At 31.5% G+C, this 25,211-nt stretch overlaps 1 protein-coding gene across 3 annotated transcripts in view; it reads left to right on the top strand.

Annotated features, from left to right (window-relative positions):
• Positions 1 to 25,211, top strand: part of LOC125067523 (solute carrier organic anion transporter family member 74D-like) — a 57,010-nt gene that overhangs the window by 17,604 nt on the left and 14,195 nt on the right. For 2 of the 3 annotated variants that reach the window (XM_047676199.1, XM_047676193.1), the window contains exon 2: positions 12,884 to 13,620. In XM_047676199.1, coding sequence (XP_047532155.1) covers positions 12,957 to 13,620 — 664 coding nt within the window. In that variant the 5' untranslated portion in view covers positions 12,884 to 12,956. Of the gene's footprint in view, positions 1 to 12,567; positions 12,808 to 12,883; positions 13,621 to 25,211 lie in introns of those variants that run through there. The other variant, XM_047676185.1, reaches the window with a different exon arrangement.

The raw sequence follows: 25,211 nt of genomic DNA, 5'->3' as shown, positions 1-25,211 counted from the left end.
TTTCAGTATTACGAGTCTTTGCTTTATTATTCACATTATAGTTTATTTCAATTCGATTATTCGTAATATGTGTTTATCAATAATTTTAATAACCTCGATAACTGACAAACCACAGACGTATATTTATTCGTACGTTAAATTTGATACTATCAGTATTTGTAGGGCAATATGAAGATCCGAAGACCTACATAAACATTGAGGGCACTATAGCCGAAGTTTAACTAAAAGTTATTGAAAGAGAAATTGGTGTCATCAAAAAACTGTAACCTGATGTCGAAGTAAAAGTGTTCCGAAAAATGTGAGTCGCAAAATTACATTGCGATTTCGTTGTAACGAGGTTACTTATGTGGGTCGAGTAACAGCTATCTGCTACTATACTCTTTTATTTCGTTTAACATCCGGTAATGGTTCACGGTCAATGGAGTTTCGATAGTCAATTTTTTTAATTTCTGTTGCTAGTTCTATCGCAAAAGTCAATTCAATCGTAGTTACGTGGTTTTTATTCAACATACCTAATGAACCTTATGAGTAAAAGATAAAATAACTTTTAATTATTATTAAAGTTAATGTGATTAATCGCATGAATACATTTACATTAAATGACTACTATACAACCTTTATAGCCAGTGCGAGTGCATGTTGAAAATAAACGAAAGGAAATTCAGTAATTTCTTGTCATCGTAAATTTTGTGTACAAGATTAAAATAGCTTCCTTGATATTTACATATATTTCATGAATAGTTTATTACCGTTTATTTATTATAATATCAAAAACTGTCAATCACTATTTATATTGAAGTAAATAGTTCTACTTATCATCCTATTTTTTAAATTTAAGCTATGTTTATATTATAGAAACGAAATAACTTTTGACATACTACTGTGAGAACCAGATATAAGATATTAAATTCGTTGAATTACCAAACACTTATTATGTACGCATATAAAATATTGAAAGAGTTGTATTTAAGCGTGTGTAAACCAGATATTTTTTGCACGTATAATGCGTAGTTCGAACCAGTTGTTCTGCTCCGTCATCCATAATTCAAAACAATAAGATAGCAGATGCTACAGCGTAGTACAGCAGGTAAACCCTTTAGGCAGTATTGGTTTCAAGGTTTCCACGAATATTAAAATAGTGCACGTTTTTATACCGTGCAAATAAGCTATTAGAAGATCATTTTATCCTACTTACAAATATGTCATTATCGGTTTTACCGTCATTTTCGCCTTACAGTAAGTACTAAATTATTCTGAACTAGATCTATCAATAATTTTAATAATGCTACAAATAATAAGACTAATCCTATTGGAAGCTAAAGTAATGTAATTACTGATGATTAATGTAAATATTGATGATCGGCAATGTTATTAGAAATCAAAAGGTCAAATGCTCAAAAAAAAATTCAAAGTAAATAAGTTGACATGGTAATGAAATTAAAAGAGGAACGAGACTGCGTGCAATATAAACCTTAAGGATTTCGTTTTTGTAATTTAAAACGAGTTCGTTGTCTCTTGTGACTGAAAGATAACCCTGTAATCGTGACTCGTAAATGGAAAGTATTTGAAATTTGTCTAAAGGTAATAAAGGTTGACCCAGAGATTTGAACTTGACTGCGGCCATGACTTCTTTTTGTTGTGTTGCGTTACTATTATGTTAAATACCGACAGTTGGAATATAATTAACAATAAATAAAAGTATAACAATATTCTTACTAAAATTATAATAGTATACATATATATTAGTATTCTAAATTGAGATGGCGTAAATATTTACGGAGCCAGCTATTTCGGCAGTGGATATGATACTGATATAATGAGTATTTTAAGTTCGACATTATTTTATAGAATTCATCTCTTGCTTGGCAAAAGTTCTCAAAATACTGTTTTTAAGGAAGCCTTGATATAACTCAGCATAAACGCATAGCATAGATTAGTGTTTGCCCAGCAGACGAGAAGAAACAGTCTGTTACTTTATTTCACTTAATAATTTAGACTATCTCACGCTTGTTTTTTTGAGTGGATCTCCTAAAAAACGCAAGAACATTAAACCTATATCCTGTATAAAGGTGATGTAAGGTTGTATGTCGTATACGTACGATTCGGTCCATTAGCTGAGCACGCCGAGAGTCGAGTGGATTTCAAAGCCTGTTATTCGTTGTATTTTACGCTAGTGTCGGAAGTACGAGGTGAAAAAGATGCCTTTTACGAAATCTAAAGTATTTAAACCTGTTCTCATACTAGAATCATGTTGGTAAGCACTTTTCAAGTACGACGGATTATTTAAACTTTGTCTAATCAAATCGAAGTTATGTGAAATAAGCAGTTTTTAGAAAAAATATTTATTTTTTACTGTTTGAAAATTTTGAGGGTAAACATATTTGTAGAGATTATAACGTTTTGTAAAACACTTTAAGAGAATCTTTCTTCACAGAGACACAACTGGCCCTCACCCACTTAATTCAACGCGCGCGTGTTTTGTTTATTAATTAAGTATTTTCAACCCATAAACTATTCAATAAACTTTATCAATATAAATTAAATGCAAATCATTTAGTTTATGACAATTTTATTTAAACCTATTAGATTTAAAAAAGTACATTCTTATCCCAAATAAATAATAATTCTAAAATAGCAGCGGAGTTACTCTTAAACTAAATTGTAAGCAATGATTAATTTTTAACAGTTCTGTTTTCAATAAAATATTTATTTTATATTATTTTATGTTAAGACAGTATAATAGGTTACGAAGATATATTTCAAAGGCAACAATATCTTCGATATTTTTAAAAAAATTAAATCAATTTTGATCATAAATATAATCTTGAAGTTCGCTTTAGACATTGAAACACATTTGCAACAAAAGTTATGAAATTCCTTTAGATTTATAGCAATTTTCGAATGAATTACACTTATTGCACTTTTTTATGTAGTAATCGCAGCGCAGGAATTTGTCATTTGAAATAAAAAAAAATAACACAGAGCTATACAAAGATCAAAATATCGCAATTTAATAATATCAAGAGACAAGTACCAGTTATCGATACACTCGGTCTTGAGCATTCGTACGTTGACCCTAAAGTATTCACTTTGCTCAAATGGGTAATGGAAACAGCTTCGTTGAACACACAATGCTTGCAGACTCTTAAAAAGTTGTACGTCGAGATTTCTCCACGTGAATTCAGGCGATCGTTGTATGCAAATCCCACTCGAAGGTACGGAGGCGTCGTTGATACGATGACATTATTAGCACCCCGCCCCTATAGGCCGAATTACATGACAGTTGGTGTTTTGCTTTCACCCGTACTCTCTGATTGGGGACAATTCGATTAAACAGTCAATGATGACTGTGAAGTTTATAACACGATGTAAATTGATAAACTTTTGACAAAATTGTTCTGCGATAACGCTATCTGTCTCAAATATTACACTTACTGTGTTTTTCTTACTTCTACACTTTAATTATTGTGCGGTTGCGTTTTATACAATTATTATATTATAATTGCGTTTTACAATCAATAAATATTATATTCTTGACTAAACTTGATAAAAAAGTTACTTCATTTAATTTATTTTATCTTTCTTATATTTAAATGAATATTACCTTCAAACTTGACATCTGTTTCATCATTACCGATGCCTGTTAAACGGTTGCGGGCTGGGCGTATCGTTTCTTCATTTACACGTTCCACTTTGTCCAATAAGTGGAGGTGAGTGGTGTCAAATTGGCAGAACTAGTGATTTGTGGAACGACCTTGCTCGACCAACGTATACTTTATTTCGGCGTAGTTTTCCGTTACAAACTAAACAAGTGGCGGATTTTTCAATATTTGATTAATTATTAAATTAAACTCATAACTGGTAAACTGTAAGTGATGATGTCCGAACCGATTTCAGTCACGGCAGCTATTTTCAAGGGTGACTAACTAACTGCGGAGGTATAGTTTACAAGCGTGTGCGCAAATACAAGTGCACTCTTTATTCGTTTACTCTCATGATTTTATGGTAAGGCCAATCTGATACAAAAGATGACATTTTACTTAAAACTGCGGTCTTAATTAAACTCAGGTCTTCAATCTTCTAGAACATGAAGCAGTCGGTATCGAATATAATATTAAAGAAGTGAAACAATAACAAAAAATAATATAAATAGTTTTATAGCATGTTTCGGTAGTCAAACGTTTATTTTATTATTTTACATATGTTAAATAAGTTTAGCTCGAGTACCTGGTATTTCTTTAGTACGCGCCTGGCGTATGAGATCAACAATGTCAAGGCTTGATTATGTCATATTGCGCAAACCGAACTATCTAAGGAAAACTTGCTGTGTTAGAAAGCATAAAGATATCTTATCGTGTACCGACTTCTAAAATTGCTACGACTCATAAGTGCATGCAATTGAATACAGATTCGTTTTGCAATACTAATTTACAAATCAACCGTCTATTTCTTCAAGGATATTTAATCTCTGGTTCTTTGCCAACTTCATCATCACTTTTCCTTCTAAACCTTCATGTGAACGCTTAAACCGTATATCTCTCATCAGCTACGGAGCACCGCTGGGCGTCTCCTGTCAAAGTTGGTTTATGTAGACACACCTCTTTACGAAGGATTTGTTTCACTCGAATGTCTTTGCGCCTGAATTATTCGTTTTAATCTCCCTTTTTGTTATTTTTTATTCCTTCTTATTAAGTTTCGATTCAAAGTAAATTTACGTTGTTTTATTGTGGTACAGAATTTAATTTTATTTATTCTCAAGATAAACCATTGTATCCACTCCGAGTTGTTCTTTATTACGCGTATTATCTGACTTATTTATGACGAGAAATCGTTACTTTTAAGACCGTCTTCTTTTGTATTATACTTGTGATATATATTCCGCTAACCACATATAATATATAGAAAAACAGAACAGCTTAAGTTTTAAAACATCCTGTCCATAGCTAGTGAATATGTCGAGATTAAAACACTAAACTTTAAATATTCATGATAAAATAATAAATGTTTTACGAAAATTATATAAGTAATTCAGGAATTTATATTGCAATATGCCATTAAAAGATTAATGTATATTATTCAACGTGCCGAGATTGACATTGTTATCAATCTAATCAGGTAGGTATTACGTAGCGATAACAACCAGAACTAGATCGTAATCCCGAATGCAAATTGTAGATCAATTAATTACATCTGAATTTTAAGTTGATAGCTTGCTTACAAATGCTAGATTCGTAACAACTAGTACTGGAATTAAATTGCAAATATGAAGGCAATCACGCGATTCAAACATAAAATGCTGCCTTTAATCAAGTTTCGATGTCAGGTTACACAGCTAAGGAAGTAACTTAGGGTAAAGATTCTAGAGTTACGTCAGAAACTTGGTCTGTGTTCTCTACATGTTTCTCCATTGATGATTTTTTTAAATACATTTTGTAACGTATTTGAATTTGAAAGAGTCAAAAGTATCTATGATATAATTAATATTAACAAAAAAATCAAAACCGGATCACAAGTTTGAATGCAAGTACACATAAACTGAAAACTCAATTAAAATAATGTTGAAATATGCATAATACCCAATTATTTTGGTTTGAGAGTCGGTTTTTCTATATAAATATATTTATATTACCGGGCGTTGAATTACGCTAACTGCAAAATATTTTTAAATATTTTGCATTAGACGTTGACGCATCTAATTAAATTCTTTTACATTTTGCGGTACCCTTCATAAACAATAGTTTTATATTTTAGGTCTTTTAAACATTATTTTCTTTTTTTAAACCTAACGTAACTTTTGGCCTCTACTCCTTACTGTAGATCATAGTTATTGCCCACTAAAAATAGAAACACTGAACTGTTTTTTCTTTATATAATAAATTAATATAACAAAGTAACATTATGTGTTAAATTCAATAAATGAAGTTACGTAGCTCGATTTGGCTGTCCGATTTGTATGCCCGGGCTGTTTTACATAGCTCAACATATCCTTGTGCACATTTATCTCCTTGACTGTTTAGGTAAGTTAACTCTTCTCCATAGAAAAAAAAATGAATTTTTAAATTAAATTACAATTGTATCGTTTAAAATAACTATAATTAAATGGTTATACTATCTGTACAAGACAAATGTGTCAATGTGTCTGATTGTCGCTCTGTCCTCGCCATACATTTCAGAATCTGTGTCGCACCGAGCACTAATATAATACAAAGTTGATACAGGGCTCTTTTATCTATGAATAATGCCTACAATTAGACTTGAACAAACTTAAACATGAAATTCATTGGGTAGTAAAATATTGCTAATTTATAAATTTATTAATACGATATTTAATATTTCTTGTATCACTTAGTAACTAATAACCGCGGTCTCGCCCGCATATATTTTCGTTTACTACGAAGTCCTCATTGCCTATCCATCGGGTACATTTCATAAGTGGTTTATTGTTATATTTCCGCCTCTTCGCCATTGTAAGTGAGTTTAGTCATAATTTTTTTTAACACAAAAAAACTTCAATATGGGTCCTCTGATTTTTGCGTGACGCTTTGACAAACAGACCATTTATGTGTCCGTTTGTTCTCCTTTCAAGCCTTATTCCCTTACAAAATTTAATAGAATAAGCTTCCAATCATGAACCATTATAACAGTGGAGGAGTTTATCCAGTTGTAGTAAATGTACATAACAATAATTAACTTATCTACACTGGTGTAAGTAAATTGGATTCCCGTTGATTAGTTAAATCGGTCTGTTCGTTCGGAGCGCGTGTCATTTGATAATGAATTTAAAGTAACCTGTTTGAAGCCATCTGCACAAGCCACCATACGCGTATTTTAAATGCTAATCGATTCAAATTAAAACTTCGATTTGAAATGATTAATGCGTAAAAGTTTTAATTCATTGTGTAATTTCTATAAACGATTTGCTCGGTTTGGTGTTTCTTATTATTTTTGAATTGTAAGATCCAGCTTGAGGTTATAATAAAATAATTTAAAGCTCGCTCACGTTTGTCGCTCATTCTTTTTTTAATCCTAAGATTCAAATACATAATAATGTAATATTTTAATTTCTTTAGTTTTCTAATAAATACTGAGGATGTGATTAATCTTATAAGTTATATTACACACATGTTAATAAATTTAAAAAAAATTGTGACTGCAGTACCGTTAAATTGAGTGCATACTTATAGATAGTTGTATATTCCCTAGGGCAAGAAAATAACGTCAATTCAATAACCTTAAACCGTAATCAGACAGTTGCGTTATTATCAGCTCTTCATGTTTAGAAATTACTAGAAGCTATTATTCAATTATGGCAATTTATTATTATATTGCGTTAACTGAGGCTTTCTTGACTTGATTCGATGCTTTGCTAGTCAGCACTAAAGATAACCATATAAAATAGTATTTTTTTTACTAAGTAAGGTTGTTGTTATTATAGGCCGTGTCTAGTCTCTTTGTCGATAGAATCATCCATCTTCTATTTTTATAAAACATCTGCTCAGCCCCCACACTCCGTAAAGACCTGTCTATATCGTAAATAGTAGTCATCTATTGCGTTTTTACTACAGAAACGCAAACGAATGCGTATATGTATAGGGCTTGGGCGTCACTCGAAATTGGTTTCTAATCACATTTTCTGCATATTTTTTTTTGCTTTGGTTAGCTTATTTTTGATATAATATTCCGCTACGTTATTAATTGTACTCAATGAAGTCACAGCTCTCATTCCATTGATAATATAGATAATTTAGATTATAAATATAGGAAACATCTTTCGTATTACCTACAAACCCGTTTCCGTTCTTATTACTCTCTTTTTGCTCTATTATTGGTGACGATTGCTCCTTGCGATCTTGATCCCGAATTTGATTTATCAAACTTCACCTCGATGTTCCTTTTTAACTGACATTAGTGTCCAATAGTTACAATCGGAAGTCGTTTATAGTATGAATTGTTTTAATATGCATTTGACAATCACCGATCTAAATATTTACGATAGTGACTTGTTATTCCTTCTTACTGCGATCGAGATTAAGAGTCAGTTGAAGATGTCATTGTTAGTTTGTACTTTCATAATCGACTCTCATTCTCGTTTGGTCAAATAGCCTTGATTATTCAGTCAATATTTGTAGAAACACGCATGTCAATCAATCATTAGCTATTCATAGTAAAGACGTCTTTTGTCGAAAGTTGAGTTAAAAATTCACGTTAGGTAGTTATTTTGTTAAAAAAGTATATATAGTGTGATTCGAAGTTTTTTTTTAAATTCACGACATTAAACCTTTTATTTTTTCTAAGAATAAATAAAGAGATTAATTACTACGTTATTAATATTAATACAAGGCAACTTTTACATGCGGCTGAAAAAAAAACGAAAAAAATGCTCTGACATATGTGAATATAAATTTGGGTCGCTACTTCAATTCCATGCGATACATGTGTCGTAAAAAATGATTGCCAAGGTTAATGGTATCATGATGATTGTTGTAAAAATAAGGTACTACATCAGAAGTGATTCATGAACACCTGATTCGTAAAATATATAAATTGAACATTTTTTATGAAATCAATTTAATGCGTCTATACATATAAATATTTTTATCCGTTTAGTAGGTATTAATAAAGAGCGAATATTTATATTACTTAACATAATTTCGATCGATAAGTCACGTAATTTTTATTAGCAGACAAGAAATAATAAAAATCTGTAATACCAGATCTATAGTGGTGAATTAAATTTAATTGCTTTCATATATTAATTGTAAGACGCAGTTAAGTTAGTAAACGAAATATGAAACCATGTCACTAACGAGACCAATGATCGTAAAACATAAGGCAGCTCCTGGGGTCTTTATTATGTTGGAATGCAATTGAACTTTATTGCTTGCATGAACATTATAGTAACGGAATGAATAATGATATATCGTTACCAATGAACTTTATCAGACTTAATGCAGCAATTATTGTATGTTTTTTCCAGCTACATGGAACAGCTAGCATTGAGATTTATTGTATTGTTTTTATTGTGCTAAGTCATTATCGTTTGTCGCCATCGGGCAGAGAAATTCAGTAAAAATCAGTCTAGGCATACATTAGTACGAAATTGTCATCAATTTTACTTTAGTACATAATTATAAAACTTGTATTGGAAAAGTTCTGTGTTATATAAATATGTATTCGAAAAACGTCCGAATTTTAGATGATCAGATTTCCATTTTCTGTTTTATAATATTGTGTATGTATGTACGTAGTTCTTGAAAGTATTTGTGGCTTCGTATATCTCGATAATAAATGATGTTATCATAGATTTTAAAAATGATAAAAGAAACCAATATGGTCTGATGCAACATTGTATATTTTTTATAATAAAAAGCTGGACTGTGTCAAATGTTAAGTGAACCAGAAAGCATAAGCAGACGGCATAGCACAAAGATCTATCTTTTAATTATTTTTTGTTAAAGGCTAGAATGATGATGATACCATTAGACATGGTTTATAGATTTGACTTCGCGCAGGTAAAATGGTCAGTTATCGTTATAAAAGTGAAATCTGGGTTGATACCTCTCCACCACGATTATTTTCTTATTCCTTCATTAATATATCTAGTAATATCCTTAAAACAATCAGTCCTAATTGTAAAGTTTAAGCAACAGAAAACTTTCTAAAGCAAAATGTTAAGTTGATAAGGATTAATATTGTCTGATAAAATTTGACTAAATGTCAATAAAATTCATTTTATTCCAATTTTTTAAATAAATAAAATTTGTTTCAGTGATTTCCATTTAAAATATTGAATATCTACAAATTTTCCATGCAAAATTTGCACATCTCAGATTATAAAATTAATATTAATAGCAATTTTTAATACGTTTTATTATTTGTTAATAATAATACGTTCGCTTCTGTTACTTCATTTTTTTTTGTTAGTGCCCTACGTCTGCCTTTTTTATATTCTAAGGTATCTGTTATAGTTTGAGCAAGATTCGCTAACTAGGTTTGCATAAGAATCAAAAATAATGTAGCATAATATACTTTGTAGGCTATGACATTCCTGAGATTTTAAATTAAAATACTATAAATGTTACATATTAATCGGATTGGTATGGACGAATTCGAAAAAAAAAACAAAAAAAAAACTTGCGTTTTTATTATAGTTCTCGGTATGTTTATAGCAACTTTAATATGTTTTTTCGTCATCACTGTACCATACCATCAGTCCTACTCACTCGCCTTGACCCCACTGTCCTCTCACTTAGATCTGATAAACCTCATTGATTGTTCTCCTAGTTTTGGAAAAAAAGCAACTCGCCAAATGTACACCAAACTAAAAATTTAATTAAACCTTCAGTACGCTCCAGGAATTTATTTTATTGCAATTAACATAGTTATTTAAATACGTTGTTTGACCCTCCGTAAGCAATTCGTTTCTCGAAACATGTTTGATCATACTTTATTTAAAAAATACTTTGGATTGATTCTCTTTTTTGTGATTGGGCATGCCAGTTCGAATATTTTTTTGTTCTTTTGTACCGTGAGTCTTGGTAACTTATTAAATGTTCATTTTTTTCAATACCCATGGTTAAGTTAACTTGTTATTTTGTGTTTTTCGTAGGAGTTTTAATTAAATATTTTTTTCGTGACTTGGATGTTCATTTGTTTGATTGATATATATACACTTTTCTGTTTACACTTGGTTACATGCTAATTTTACTATTTTTTTGTCTTCAAATTATTATCAGGTCAGTAAGTGGTCAACACCGTTAATGTTGGTAACAATGGAAGCTAAGCTAATTTATATCCCTTGTGCCTTTAATTATACAGGCTCACTCACCAATCAATACTCCCATATGAGTCGACCTAAACGATACTCTTTATTGTTCGAACGTTTATGATGTCGGTATGACACTGAATCGTAAGTGAGGACACTGCTCTGAGCAGCATATACTCGAAAATTCAACCATTTTTTTGTGCATTTCTATGGCCTGACCTACCTACCGTAATTATCCGTATTTTAATGGTATAAGTGTCATTCCCCTTCCTTTATAATAATACAATTTTTCGTGCGTTATTATATAGATTAATCGTCTTTTTATAAGCCTTAAGCCGAAAGGTAGATTATTAAATCGCGTAAATAGATCCTGCGTCCTCCGCTCGTATGATTCATTGCCTCTCAATCGCCATAGAAGATTAAATAAATCATCAATGATTGAGCTTGTATTGTTGATGCGACTGCGTTTTGCGGTTGCTGGTTGTGTGCTTGACTTTCATACAACATTGTCCAATTAAATTCTGTCTCGCCACAGGCGTCTCGTATACGTCCGCGCTTCTCTGAACGTGGCTGCGATTCGACCTCGCGATCAGATTGTTTGCCTGGACAGTGGTTATGTTTTTATTTACAATGCACTTTTAATTCTACATTTAAAAAGTATAGTAGGTATTTGGGTGACAAGAACACAGGTCAATTAATGTCATTTTTGTGAACTCGTGAGAAGAGAGAAAGTTAATTAAAACCAGAACCTATGATAATAAAATATCCAGTTATAATTTTACTTTCCAAGTATTTATCATAATTTTATTGACAGAATAAATATAAAATATAAATTCGGCCGACGGTCAAGATTTTTTTTAAAAGAAATTGATGCTGGTTCTTGGAACGTTAGTTTCAACTGGGGCTATTTTTCCTTGCTTTGACTGTTATAAACGCTTGTGATAGATAGGGGGCTCTGTTTAAGGTTGTTAGGCCAGTAACCCGCATCACAAGTGGTCGGTTTATATAGCTCGTCCCGTTATCACCGTTGCGATAGGGATTTGATTATAGTCCGAACATTGCACAAGTTATATTTCCTTATCTCGGAATGCAGTTACCAATGCGTCTCGTTTATCTTCGGTCGTGAAAAAATTCACATCTCTGAACGTTATTCTCGTACGTTTTTACTGATTTAATCGTCGGTAATTAGTGTTATCGTGAATTAGTTTACATTTAGGAACTAGTCTAGTGAATGCAGCACATAGGGCGGTACATAGCGTTCTGGTCATCGGCCTCATTGGTGAGTACTGCAAGTGCAGTTAGCTGTATGAATTTGTGTTAATATTCCAATCTTGTATTATTGCGAACTTACGCTCGAATGCTTATCGTTTGTCAGTTGCGGATAGTTCTGTTTTTATTTTTATAGTTTAATTGTCAACCCCATTCAAAATTGCCATCTTATCATTAATAAAGCGTTTTTTATGCGTGATCTAAATGATCCTATTCTTGCTAGAGCGCCAGATAAAAATGCTATTTTTATGCCCGTCTGCAACTGAATTGCATGCAAAATGCAAATAGAGATGAGCTTTAAGAGCGTCTTCGGTAATACAAACACGTTCCGCAACGATTCAAGAGGCAATCTTCGGAGGAGGGCCGCGTTCAGACAGCTTTCGTCGTGTGTAACTGCGTGTCGCACAAAAAACGGATAGGCGGCCAATAAAAACCCTGTGGGGAGAAGTCGAGGGGCGGGTGCAGTGTACTGCATTACGGCGCGGCTGTAATTGCACGCTGCAGTCTCTCTGCGCTAGGCTGGGTGCGCGCACGCAGCCTATCATCCCTAAAAATACTTTTGATTAAGTTTTTTTAATGAGCATGGATGTTTGTGAATCATCGCGTTTATTTCGTACTAGTTTTTGACTAGCTTTAATTCATTTCCGTATTGATTATATTGTATTAATTTACCGGAAAGTCTTGCGTTTATTTCGTTTTTAATCATTGGTCGCAGCCAGCAAGGGCTGTTAGCTTGAGCGAATCTAGGACCCTGTTTTGCTTTGAACTATGACGTGAGTTCGATGATGCTTAGTGCATTTACTACATTTGTTATATAGATACAATAATGATATAATTTTATTATTGCAGGGCATCCGTTGTCGCAAGTGTCACCGCGGGCGGGGAGGTGGGTCTCACTGGACCGGAGCCCCAGGACGGCGCTATGAAAGGAGTAGAGGCCACACCAGAAGAACAAGAACGGCTAGCAACGGGAAACAACAATGGATCTCTCGATTGCAAACTTCCAACACCTCAGCAAACCGGGCCACGATCGGCATTTCATTCCACTAGAGTGTTCATGCTGGTGTTTCTATCGGGATGGGTTTTACAGGGCATGTTTCTAACGTACTTCGTCAGCGTAACAACGACGGTCGAAAAATTATTTAAAGTGGAATCGAAGACTACTGGAACATTGTTGGCGGCGACAGAAATTGGACAAATCTGCACAGCATTGTTTTTGACCTATCTGGCTGGTCGCGGTCACAGGCCGAGGTGGATTGCGTGCATGATGCTCGTGCTCGCGGTGGGAGTGATTGGTTGCGTGGTGCCGCACGTACTTTACGGAACTCGGTTGATGGACGTACATTTAATTTCGCACCGAGGCGGTGTTGCACCCGTGTGCTCTTCAGACGGAAACTCAACATTGGTAACATGTGACGAAGCTCACGCTCAGAGCAGGGCCACGCAATCGTCTATCACCGCCGTGGTGATACCATGGCTATTCATCTGTCTCCTCGTCGTCGGCGTGGGGCAGACCGGTATTGCTACACTCGGCATACCATACGTCGACGACAACGTGGGTAGCAGACAATCGCCATTGTATATGGGTGAGTCTTGATTTTTAGTATTTTTATTAAATTAAGAATTAAAATTAAAAAATATGTATTAATGATTTATTTGATCTAATCGATAATTCTAAAAGCTGAAAACAGTCCTTTCCAATATCGTTATTTGCTATTATATCGATGATATGAAATAGCAAACAGAATAAAGGGCTTTGGCCTTACAGGAATAAGCTCATTACTTTTACTTTAGCGATATCCTGATAATATCGATTTATGAATTGCGTCAAGCGTTATTACCGGCGAGAGAGGAATAAAATTGCCTTTAACTATAAGTCGATATCTGCCTCATCGTTTAAAGTCCGTTTTGAAACACGCCCTTTGTAATTAAGAAATTGTATTACCAAATCATATTATTGAACGGTTATTTAGTCGTCAAAATATATTGTTTTTGTCGTAATTTTATATTGAGACTAAATTAATTTTACAAACAACGTTCCATGGATTTCTTTAAAAAATACTTATTATACTTTGTTTTATTTTAATTTCATGTATTGCATTTTCAAGTTGTTGTAATTCATTTGAAGTATTATTATTAAGTTAGGAAAAAGTACGCTAACACAAATATAAATATATTATATGATATATATATATAAATGAATTATATGATTTTTATTCTTAACATAAGAAAACTTCACTTGGACGAAGGGTGAATATTTTACGCTTTACTTACTTGCGATGATAATTTTTCCCGACTGGACAAACCCGTTTCAAGTGGGGACGGAAACAATGGACCCAGAACGTCTGATCCAACTATCAATATTTCAATATACATGACTATTTGTTTTAATGATACTTAGAAAGAAAACAATTATTAAATTAAGCGTCTTGCAATTGGGATTATAATCCTTTGATATAAAAATTGTTTTGTTTTTTATTTTGCTCAAACTTGCTCAGTCATTGTTCACGTCAGAGGACATTTGTTTGTAGTGATAGAATAACTGGTTAGCTGTGGTATTTTGGTCTGAGCCTGAATACTGCTATCGCTGTGATTTTTTACTGAAATCTTAAGAAAACTTTGATAAAATAATTACGATAATCGTATTAATAATTATATTGTGACAAAATGAAAATATTTGTTTTTCAGTGTACACATTTTGTTTGTTTTGACATAATGAGTTCAAACTTAGGTTTATTAGTCGCTATTGAAGTATTGCTATTCAACGTTTGGCTCTATCGTTAGATCAGCTCGATTGTACAAATAATTGTACTGACATCTGAAATTCATATGAACACTTGCTAAGCGCTACAATATGATAATAATTAAAAGTAGGTTATCAATCAATCAACGAACTGCTTAGATTTGTATATGAACTGACCTATACAAGTTAATATACAATAAAATGATCGTGTCTTTTTAATGTATTTATAAGGGAAAAGAATCAAATCGTTATGCCTATTGTTTATAAATAGAAATGTTTTTGAATATTTTCTTATTGCGTGTGCGTGTATGTATAATTAAAATCAAAGTAAATAATTACTAGCATTCTTTTTGTCTGAAAATTAATGATAAATATTATTTAATAAGCCGAGATGGCCCAGTGGTTAGAACGTATGAATCTTAACCGATGATTACGGGTTCAAACCCAGGAAAGTACCACTGAATAGTCATGTGCTTAATTTGTGTTTATAATTCATCTCGTGCTCGGTGGTGAAGGAAAACATTGTGAGGAAACCTGTATGTGTCTAATTTCAAAGAAATTCTACCACATGTGTGTTCTACCAACCCGCATTGGAGCAGCGTGCTGGAATATGCTCCAAACCTTTCCTCAAAGGGAGAGGAGGCCTTAGCCCAGCAGTGAGAAATTTTCAGACTGTTAATGTAATGTAATGTAAAAATTATTATATTTATATTTTTTATAAACGAAAATTTTAAACATTTTTTCTTGTCACCATTTTATGATTTGTAGAGTAACAATTTTTAATTTTTATAAATTAATAATTATGTTATAGTCTAATGATTCTTATCTAACTTTAAAGGAGCAATAGTAATTTAAGAGTCGACATCAGCTGATCGCATTGATAATCAATCAATTTAAAAGTTGCTTACATTCATTACGATTTCAAATTCGAGATAGCATCGGCAAGAGATTTTTTGTGAACTTCGGTACGGTGACTTTTTATTCCCACACGAAAAGATCGAATGTCGTTAAAAAAATTATGTGGGTTGTTGTCGTTTTTTGTTGTATATCGCAATGTTTACAAATTTCACGTGGAGTTTATATCCTGCAGCTGTTATGACTTGGTATCTAGCCTTACAATAATAAAATGTCTCGCTTAAGCAGCTGAACCGTAATGGTGAAATTTGGGATAACGATAGTTTGAATCCTGGGGTTACTCTTATATAGGTTACTTTTTTAAAATTCAATCCTCGAGGTGGTAACAGATTGTGTGCTATAGTTAAAGTATTATAAATTTCGGACGTGTAAAGCTGGTTGGATTAGTATACGTCATACATAGAATAACCATCAGTTACGAACGCTACTAAAATTTATTATTAAGTATGGGATAGACCTCGATTTTTTAAAAATATTTTTTATAATTGTTACAAAAAATCTATTATCTTTCCATCCTAAAAAATATTATAATTGTGAAAATTAGTTCGATTGTTTGTTAATCTTTCACATCTTAATTATTATAACTGGTAATTAAATTATTTTGTTACGATGTCGAGAGCCGGAAGTATCAATAAAACCACAGTTTTTTACAAGTCAAGGTATTAAAAGGTGAGCTCCCATTACAATAACATCCGTACGTACTGATCAATCAATGGTGTTTAAAATAATGCATTTTAATAATTTTTATGTTGACTTATTAAATCAATTCCAAAGTACGACGAAGAGTATAGGCGGCTTCTACTTATCGAGGATTCTGCATTGGAGCGTATCAGCGGGTATAACATGGTATCCTTGTAAATTTTTTTTTGTATTAAAATTCGACCAATTCTGTAGGTTTTAGTGAAATATTTGCTTTTACGTTTCGAAAGAAAAAAAAAATCGGTTATTTTATATTAAATAATTGAAAAGCCACTTTATATATTAAAATTTAAATATTATTAAGTAAAAAATATTTGCTATTAATATGTAAACACCATTAGCGTGCCACCTTAGGGAGCATGGATGGTTATGGCATAAATATTTACGAAAGTCTTTGAAAAAACAACTACTTTGTAAAGTTTTAACTTCATAGACGTAAATAATATATATATTAAATTGTTTCTTATAACAGTTATTCATATAATAATTATCGTTGTGATTGATTTTTCTTTTATTTTGCTACAGAAATTCTAAAAACCATCGCGGATTTTTTTTGGTGACTATTTATATTTTCATGTTTTTTTTTTGTAAGCTCATAGCAAAGCTTCCGTCTTAAAGCGATTGAGAGAAGAATAAATATAAATTTACTTACAGTTAATCTAAACTTACCGTTTGTTCAGCTCTTATTTTCATTGAAAAATATAACCTAATTCGGTTTTTTTGTTGTTTTACTAGACTCACACACACTACGACAACCTTTAACTACGAGTGTCACTAACTCATACTAATGCACTCCTATAATCATTTAAGTGGAGGGGCAGCACGCCTTCTTGAGTGAATCTATGTGCTATAAATACTTAATAAAATATATATTTTGTGTGCTTATTTGAATACTAAAAATATATTATAAAGAGGAAAGTTTTTCATGTATGTATTGCAAACTACTTATCGTATTAACGCACAACTTTCTCATTTAATGGCTTATAGTTGCAGATTGCCTAAGGCTATAAATTGTGTTGCATTTTTTTTATCAGACACGCTTAATTACGGCGACATCTTTTTTAAATAAAATTAATGACGGTCTTTTAAACTTTTGTAAACGCTGACAAAATTAAAAAAATGTAAGTAATAAAGCTAAATATGAAATATTCTATATCTTAAAAGAACCGATAATATGTTTTGATTTTTATATACAAAATAGATATCATAAAAATAAGTGTATAAAGAACACCGATAATATTAATGAACATTTAATTGATATCATAAATTTAAGCGGTAAAAATTATTGGGAACTTTTATATCGGATGTAATCGGTTAGAATGTACACGCAATATTTGAACATTACTATTTTATTTTTGATAAAAATAACAGCTGGTTAGTGCATCTATAATATTATTTAGATTATTATTTATATATATGTATTATATATAATGTTAATAAACTATGATCTACGAATATTGGCTCTGAATGAAGGATAGTATTTAAGTGATTAAAAAAGAAGACCGCGTTTACCCAGCTTTACAATAAAAATGAATATAATAAAATAAAATAACCATTCACATGATGTTCGTATAGTAATAGAGACGTAAAATGACATTAAAAAATAATACTTATTGATATATATATATATACTTGCATTATAAGCGCTAATATATAAAGTAGCGTAACACATACAATCATACAAATGTATCAATTATGATAACGAACAACTGTTTGTGGTCGGAATATTAATAATTTATACAAAACTGCAGTAGCATGTGTACATAATAATGTATGACTTAAATGAGTCGACCTACTGCAACGCTCAGTCGATAGTGTGATGGGATCGGGTAATAGTTTAAGCGGTATTATACTATTTAATATGTTTTAATATACTAATTAAAAGTAATTTGTAATGAAAATAGACCGCCTGATGGTAAGTGCCCTTAGTTGGCATATGACAAATTTTAAGAAATACTTTTTTTAGTGTCATTTAAAGACCATTAGGCACCCTCTCGCTATCCCGCGGGGGAAAAGCAAACGACCTATCTAATCTGTTACAAATTCTAGCAACTCGTACTTACCTTACATTTTTGTGCGAAAAACCTTCAAATTCTCAAGAGTTAATTGACATCAAATAGTTTTGTACATAGTAAAAAGTAATACGGTTTGTGTTACTTAGGTAGTTAGTTTTTTAAAGCGCGTTTTAAGTATTTTCATTTTTTTTACTAATATTTTCTGGTTGATAAAAGCTTATATTTCATAGAAGCGAAACTGACAACCTCTCATGTACCTAGTAATTATTTCGGATATTTTTGTTAGTTCGTCAATTTTTTCCGCAGAACACCCCATTTTAATATAATTTTGCTATAAAATCTAAATGCTAACCCGCTAACAGAAGTACCAGTACCTTATGACCAAAGAGCGCTGCGGCCTTGTAACGAATTTATAATATGGTAGCTGAGAATAGGATACCTATTTTTGGGCGTATAAATGAGTATATAATTCGTTTTAAGCAACAGGTTGTTTATAAGCAGCCCACAAACCGCACATCCATTATTAGTTAAAGGTCATAATTATATAGTAGGTACAGACACCCGATCATACATATATTCAAGTTTAATGATACTATTTGTGAGAGAGCTTAAACGATGGAAATATTTACAATCCGTTTTATTCTTAAATAAGACTAGGAATATCAACCTTGACACATCAAATTGAAAGGGGATGAGAATGCAGAGCGCATCTTCTTATATAATAAAACCATCGTCAAAATCATCTTCAGTTTTATGGACATATTGGTTTAAAGGTTACAAAAAAAGATTAATACTATTGATATAAGTGTATTTTTGACTGTTTTGCAAAGAGTAACTAATTTAACTTGGAATGCTAACAGCTGTGCTATGATATATTTTTTGTAAATTTATAACCTAAGAGAGTGAAACTTAAAACAAGTAAATAGATAGGAAAGTTGATCATTTTTGTCTGTTGAAATGTTTGTCAATAAAAGGCAGTTGTTGCTACATTTTTGATAATTTCTCTCTTTCTCAGTGAAATTGGAGATGGGAGTATGTATAAAAGCGCACCTTTTCTAAATGTTTGAATGGAGGCTTCCAAAAATCTCTATGCATAAAAAAATTTTTGGTTTCTGAATAATGTCTAGCCGATAGAGATAGATCCCATCGCGTGCCCGATGAAAATTAACTACCGACCGATCTAAAAATTCCTTTTGTTCTAATATATTAACAATGAATGTCAGGATAAATAAAAATATGTGGAAAAATTAAATTCTACATTATATTTATTTAATTCTACAACGAGTGTTAATACTAAAAGCAATCCCTACGAGCCAAGTTTATGAAGTATAGGTAAACTAATATAAACTTTGCAAAACGATCTATAAAAAAGTAAATTGAAATATTTATTACTTAAAAATAATAATTAAGAAAAAAATAACTTTACTAGATAAGAAGCAAAGAAATATAAAAGATCTATCTTGAAATGCTTATATAGTTATAATCTTTAAGCAAAGCATGTTCTTACATTATGCATATGCATTATACATATATGTTCAATAATACCGATGATGTAATCTTTCTATTTGACCCGTAAGACCCGGTTCTTTGCTTATCGGCCATTATAGTTCTTTGAACAATATTATACTGTCAAGTTCTGTATGTATTATGATTTAATTAGGACAAAAGTTGCTGTAATTTTTTTAGTATAATATAGAAAATATCAATAAAATAACTTCAAGCCCTGAATACCAGAACATAAATAAATATGTAATAAAATTTATTCTTTATTTAATATATCTTCTACTGAACTCCCCAAACGGTTAGACCGCTTTCGATTTTTTTATATTTGTATTCGAATGGATCCCTGGGTGGTTAAGATTAGACCCCGTAGGTGTTGCTGCAATTAGAAAGTAAATAAAATTTTTATTTTACCCAGACGAAGTCTGGACGGGAGCTAGTATACAAGCGCTGGTGGGACATTTTACAATAACTGGTATAGAATTGGTTGTATAAAATTGGTTGGACACAACAAACCTAAGTAAAGACCTAACTAAAGATTGCGGGTTCAATCCCAGACAAGTACCACTTGTCTTTTCGTGTGCCTAATTTGTGTGTATAATTCATGAAACCTGCTGTTGTTGGATAAAATTCTGCCTCGTGTATTCACCAACCAGCACTGATGTAGCGTGATAGAATAAGCCCCAAAGCTTCTCAAGAAGTGAGGAGGCCTACGCCTCGCGGATGAATATGTTACTTTTAAAAAAATGCAATACACAGTACGGTGCTTGTATCTATGGTTATTTATGGCTAATTTAACACATTTTATTGTATTAGACCTATCGTTATAAATAAAACTTTTTTATTAAATCAGAACTGTTGTCATTGATATTAATTATTAATCGCTATAAAATAATTAAATGAAAAATATGTAAATATTATCATGTCAAGTTTTCAGCAAATATATCCTGTGGTTTCTACCTGATGTACATATATTATATTTTCAGAAAAGTATACATATACTCCGTTTAAAATATTCTGCTTGAGTATAAAATAAAATCGAATGTCATTTCGACAATATCGACATTCTTTGTTTAAATATTTAATTAAACGAGATAAGATAAGCTAATGATGCTGTGATGCATCATAAACATCATGCCAATATAATTATTTTAGTGTGTTTTCCATTTAAACAGCGGGAAGTTTCAATGTTTGTAACTGTGTATATTTTTCTCAGAAATTCCTTAACAATTATGACACATACACATTTTGATTGACAACAACCTAATTACAGAAATTTTTGTCACGAACACAAAGTTTGCATTTTTTTGTAGAGATGTTCAACATATTAAAAACGTAATTAGCTGTAAGAACATAATGAAATAAAATATCCGTTTATTTAACATGTATTATAATGTACACTTCTGACTGTCTGCTCTATATATAATAACAATATATTTAAACATTTTATCGTAAGTTAATTCATACATAAAACAAAGAGTAGAATAGTAACGAGGGTTTTGTATTTAGACGAACACAAAAGATTGTGTAACACTGGTTTATGATTCAAAACAGATTTAAGTAAGCTGCGCGTGCGTCTGTTAGTTTACGAAATGTGTCAAATGCGCTGTGTGCATTCAACATGCACTGTTTTTGTAATAGGGTTAACTAAAGACAAGATACTCCGCTGTTGAATTCGTTTTTATAAATAAATATATCAAATTTAATATACCTGTTATCGAATGTGTTACTGATAAGATATTACCTACATATCACTTTCGTAAAAGTTATCTTGGTTTATAGAATTGTTATGTTATCTTTGTGTTGCATAACCATGATTATATTTAAAATTAGGTTATTGATTTGTTAAAAGTTTGACCTATATATTGTTATTTTATTGTCGTATAAGAGCTGCTGTTAGACTATAATTCATAGTTAAAAATGATATGTTTATTGAATATTAATGACGCAGAAGTCATTACTCTGATGTTCTGTTACTGCACTGATACCATTGTAAATACATTAGAGTGCGTTTTTCTCATTATTCTATAAACCTCTCATCATTATTTATGTAACTGAGATTATTGCCGGCTTTTTTTCGTTAGAGTTTCCATTTCAATCTTCGTAGCTAACTAACATTTAATACAATATTGTAACATGACAATTTAAAAGTGCTCCCAATTTTTTTTTAATTATAAAGTAAAAACTTGCTTTTCATAAAATCGTACTATTAATCATATTATGATAGTGATTAACACTGTGTGTGACTAATAAATTAAATTCAACTGAATGTTTATTTTTCATATTTGTTATACGTAAAAATGGTTGCCGGTTAATGATACGCTTTAGTGATTTATAATTTGGTAGTTTGAGCTTTGAAATAGTTGACTTAAGTTATTTATCTCAATCTATTGCCATTCATATATCTATCAGATAAATATTAAAAAAATATGCAACATAAAAAATACTATCATAAATAATTCGTAGTGTTGCAGATATTCGAAAAAAAAAAACAAATTTTTAGTATGATTTGATACAATTTACATTTATTTTATTCTCTCTACAACGTTGTTACAGTTTAAAACGATGTCCTAGTAAATGTTTCATGATTTGTAATGACAACCCTAAAGTAATACGTATTTGTGTCACTGGGACGTGAGCACGGGATGCGACCACTTCAGCTCATGTTGTCCATTTTGTTCGGTATTTTAAGATCGAGCAGTTTCTTAACAGTCTCTCTCCATGTGTTGTTTTATCTTTTGTTGATGGGCGTTATTTATGTTTAACTACGTTTTCAGAAGAACTTGTTACTCCTTTTATGAGACGTTCAATTCGAAAATGAAATACAAAGTTTTTGTGTTGTAGTTTCTTTTTTATTCTGGGAATTTTACTCATCGTTTTTTTACCATTCTTGAGTGTTGAGCGCGACATGAATCAATAAACAAACAAACAAACTAGTGTACTAGATTTTGTAGAACTAAATTGCCCAGTGGCCGAAACTCGACTATAATCATTATTGAAAATTAGAGGAAAACAATATTATATGAATTTGTATCACTCTCGAACACGAACACGAGCCTATTTATATAAAGATTTTGAAGATTTACTTGAAGTGTTGCTATTGTTTAGATTTAAACATTGGATAAAAATTCTATTTTATATGATTTATTGCGCACTAATTTAGACATATTATTTATATTATATAAGTACATAATTAATAGTCAAAATATTCAAAGTTGCAAGAAGTGCAACGGACCATAAAAAGTTAAAAAACATCTATAGATAAAAGTGTTCCGAAAGTAACGTCATTAAGCCGGTTTAACATGTTTGTGCGTCAGAAAATTTCTTCGAATTTCGTCTTATTTGGAGCAAGCAGTACGCTCGGTTAAATTACAGTCTCAAAGACTTAATTTTGAAATGGCAGATTGAAATTGTTTTATTGTATTTATAAATCATTATAAATAACAAGAAATTAAAAGAGGATTAATTAAGGATGTTATATATAAACAACAACATTTTATCATTTTGCTTACGTCCACATTTTGAACGCTACTTTTAAGTATTTTGACTGACGTAATTTTGTATGAATTCAACTGTATTGTTGAAAGTTATAGCTCAAAAAAATATCAAAAGACCTGTTGTCGGGGGCCTCTTACACATGATTAGCTCACCACCTGTAGATCTCGTAAAGTTCTTAAGCAAGTTTTTCCCTTATCAAATTACTTGTCATTTGTGGTATTTAACGTAGGTCAGTTTCCCCACTTCAGCTAGATTAGATTACGTTAGATAAGATTCAATAGTAAGAAATCTGGCATTATAAAGAGAGTGGTTAGGAACAATATATTTTTTTATATTATTTTGGGTTCCGTACCTTAACGTATAAAAAGAAGGGATATAAAGAAACTTCGGTGCCCTTCTTGTACCTGGACTCTCCATACGCATCGTAGTTGAATATCGGAGAAATTTCTATTGGTACCATATTATCATTTGATAATTTGCTGTTTGCCAGTCTCTGTATTATGAACCTTGGTTAAACTCTCCGACACACTTCTCTGTTGTTTTTAAATGATTCACGGAACATAATCTGTCGTACAACTCGCTCTTGGTAGTTTTTTTTTATTACTCATACTGGGGGCTGTGACTTCCGCTCGAGTGTATTTTTTCTAAATTTTAAGGGTAGAAACCATCCAGAAGCATGTCGTAATTTTTTAAGTCGTAAATATGTTTTATTTATCCTATTCCCAGTACCGAATAGCTTAATGTTTGTTATGGCATAGATTATATGACGTTATAATACATTTTAATAAAAATTATTTGTTTAAAATGTCATTATGTGACCTCATCAAATTTGCTTTGTTATTAAATATTGAAATTAATTCATTGTAGATCATTATTTTTGACAAATTACTGTAACGAGTATGCTGTGTCGAATGATTTATTTTTCCGTAATTATTTATATTGCTCCCAGGGTTTTTATTTATTTTATAAACTACATATTCACCTAACATATAAGCTGTTTCAGTAATATGATTTATTTAAACCGTCTTGTCGGTTTTACACAATGTATGCACCCATAGACCATTAATTATTCTACCATAAATAATATAACCTCTTAGATTTTAAGCGTATTGACGGTGTAAAGATAGACTTTACTTTTCGAAGTATCATATGTATGAGAAGAATTGATCACTTAAAAATCTGTTGGCAAATTTACCAGCCTACAGCTTCCTAAAAATATAGTCAAAAAGACAATAAATTTCACACTTGAAATATTTTTGTCCTTGCGTCTATATCATGACTACGACACCAATGATTAATATTTCTCAAAAATATTTTACGTACATACAAACTCGTTACTGTTTCATAAATTATTTGCTCAGGAGGTTTCTATGAAGCAGACCGTATTCATTCACATGACATGGTAAGATATTAGTCACCTTCCTAATACTATTCCACGCCTAGAGTGCATTGAACTGTTTCATCCTATACAGGCGGATTTTATGTTCGTTTTGTTTTAAATTATTCGTGGTCTTTTATGTATTGATGTTTTGTTTATTAGTAATTAAAGTCTATCTGTCCTAAAAATTAAATGAACATTGTAAGAAGGTCTCATGGTCTATTTCCCGATTCACATAATTAACAAATAATCATGATAATTTTTAATGCACCACTGCCACCACTTTCGATTGTTGGTAAGCCTTCTGCTTGTTCGCCTAGGTAGGTACCATCCGCGCATCATATTTTCTACCGCTAATAGCACTAATTAGTATTATTGTGTTCCAATAGGAAGGATGAGTAAGCCAGTGTTACCTACAGGTATAAACGA

This window comes from Vanessa atalanta, chromosome 1 (assembly GCF_905147765.1).
Source record: "Vanessa atalanta chromosome 1, ilVanAtal1.2, whole genome shotgun sequence".
Lineage (NCBI taxonomy): Eukaryota > Metazoa > Arthropoda > Insecta > Lepidoptera > Nymphalidae > Vanessa > Vanessa atalanta.
Note: the sequence above shows the minus strand (reverse complement) of the source record. Positions and strands in the feature narration are given on the sequence as shown.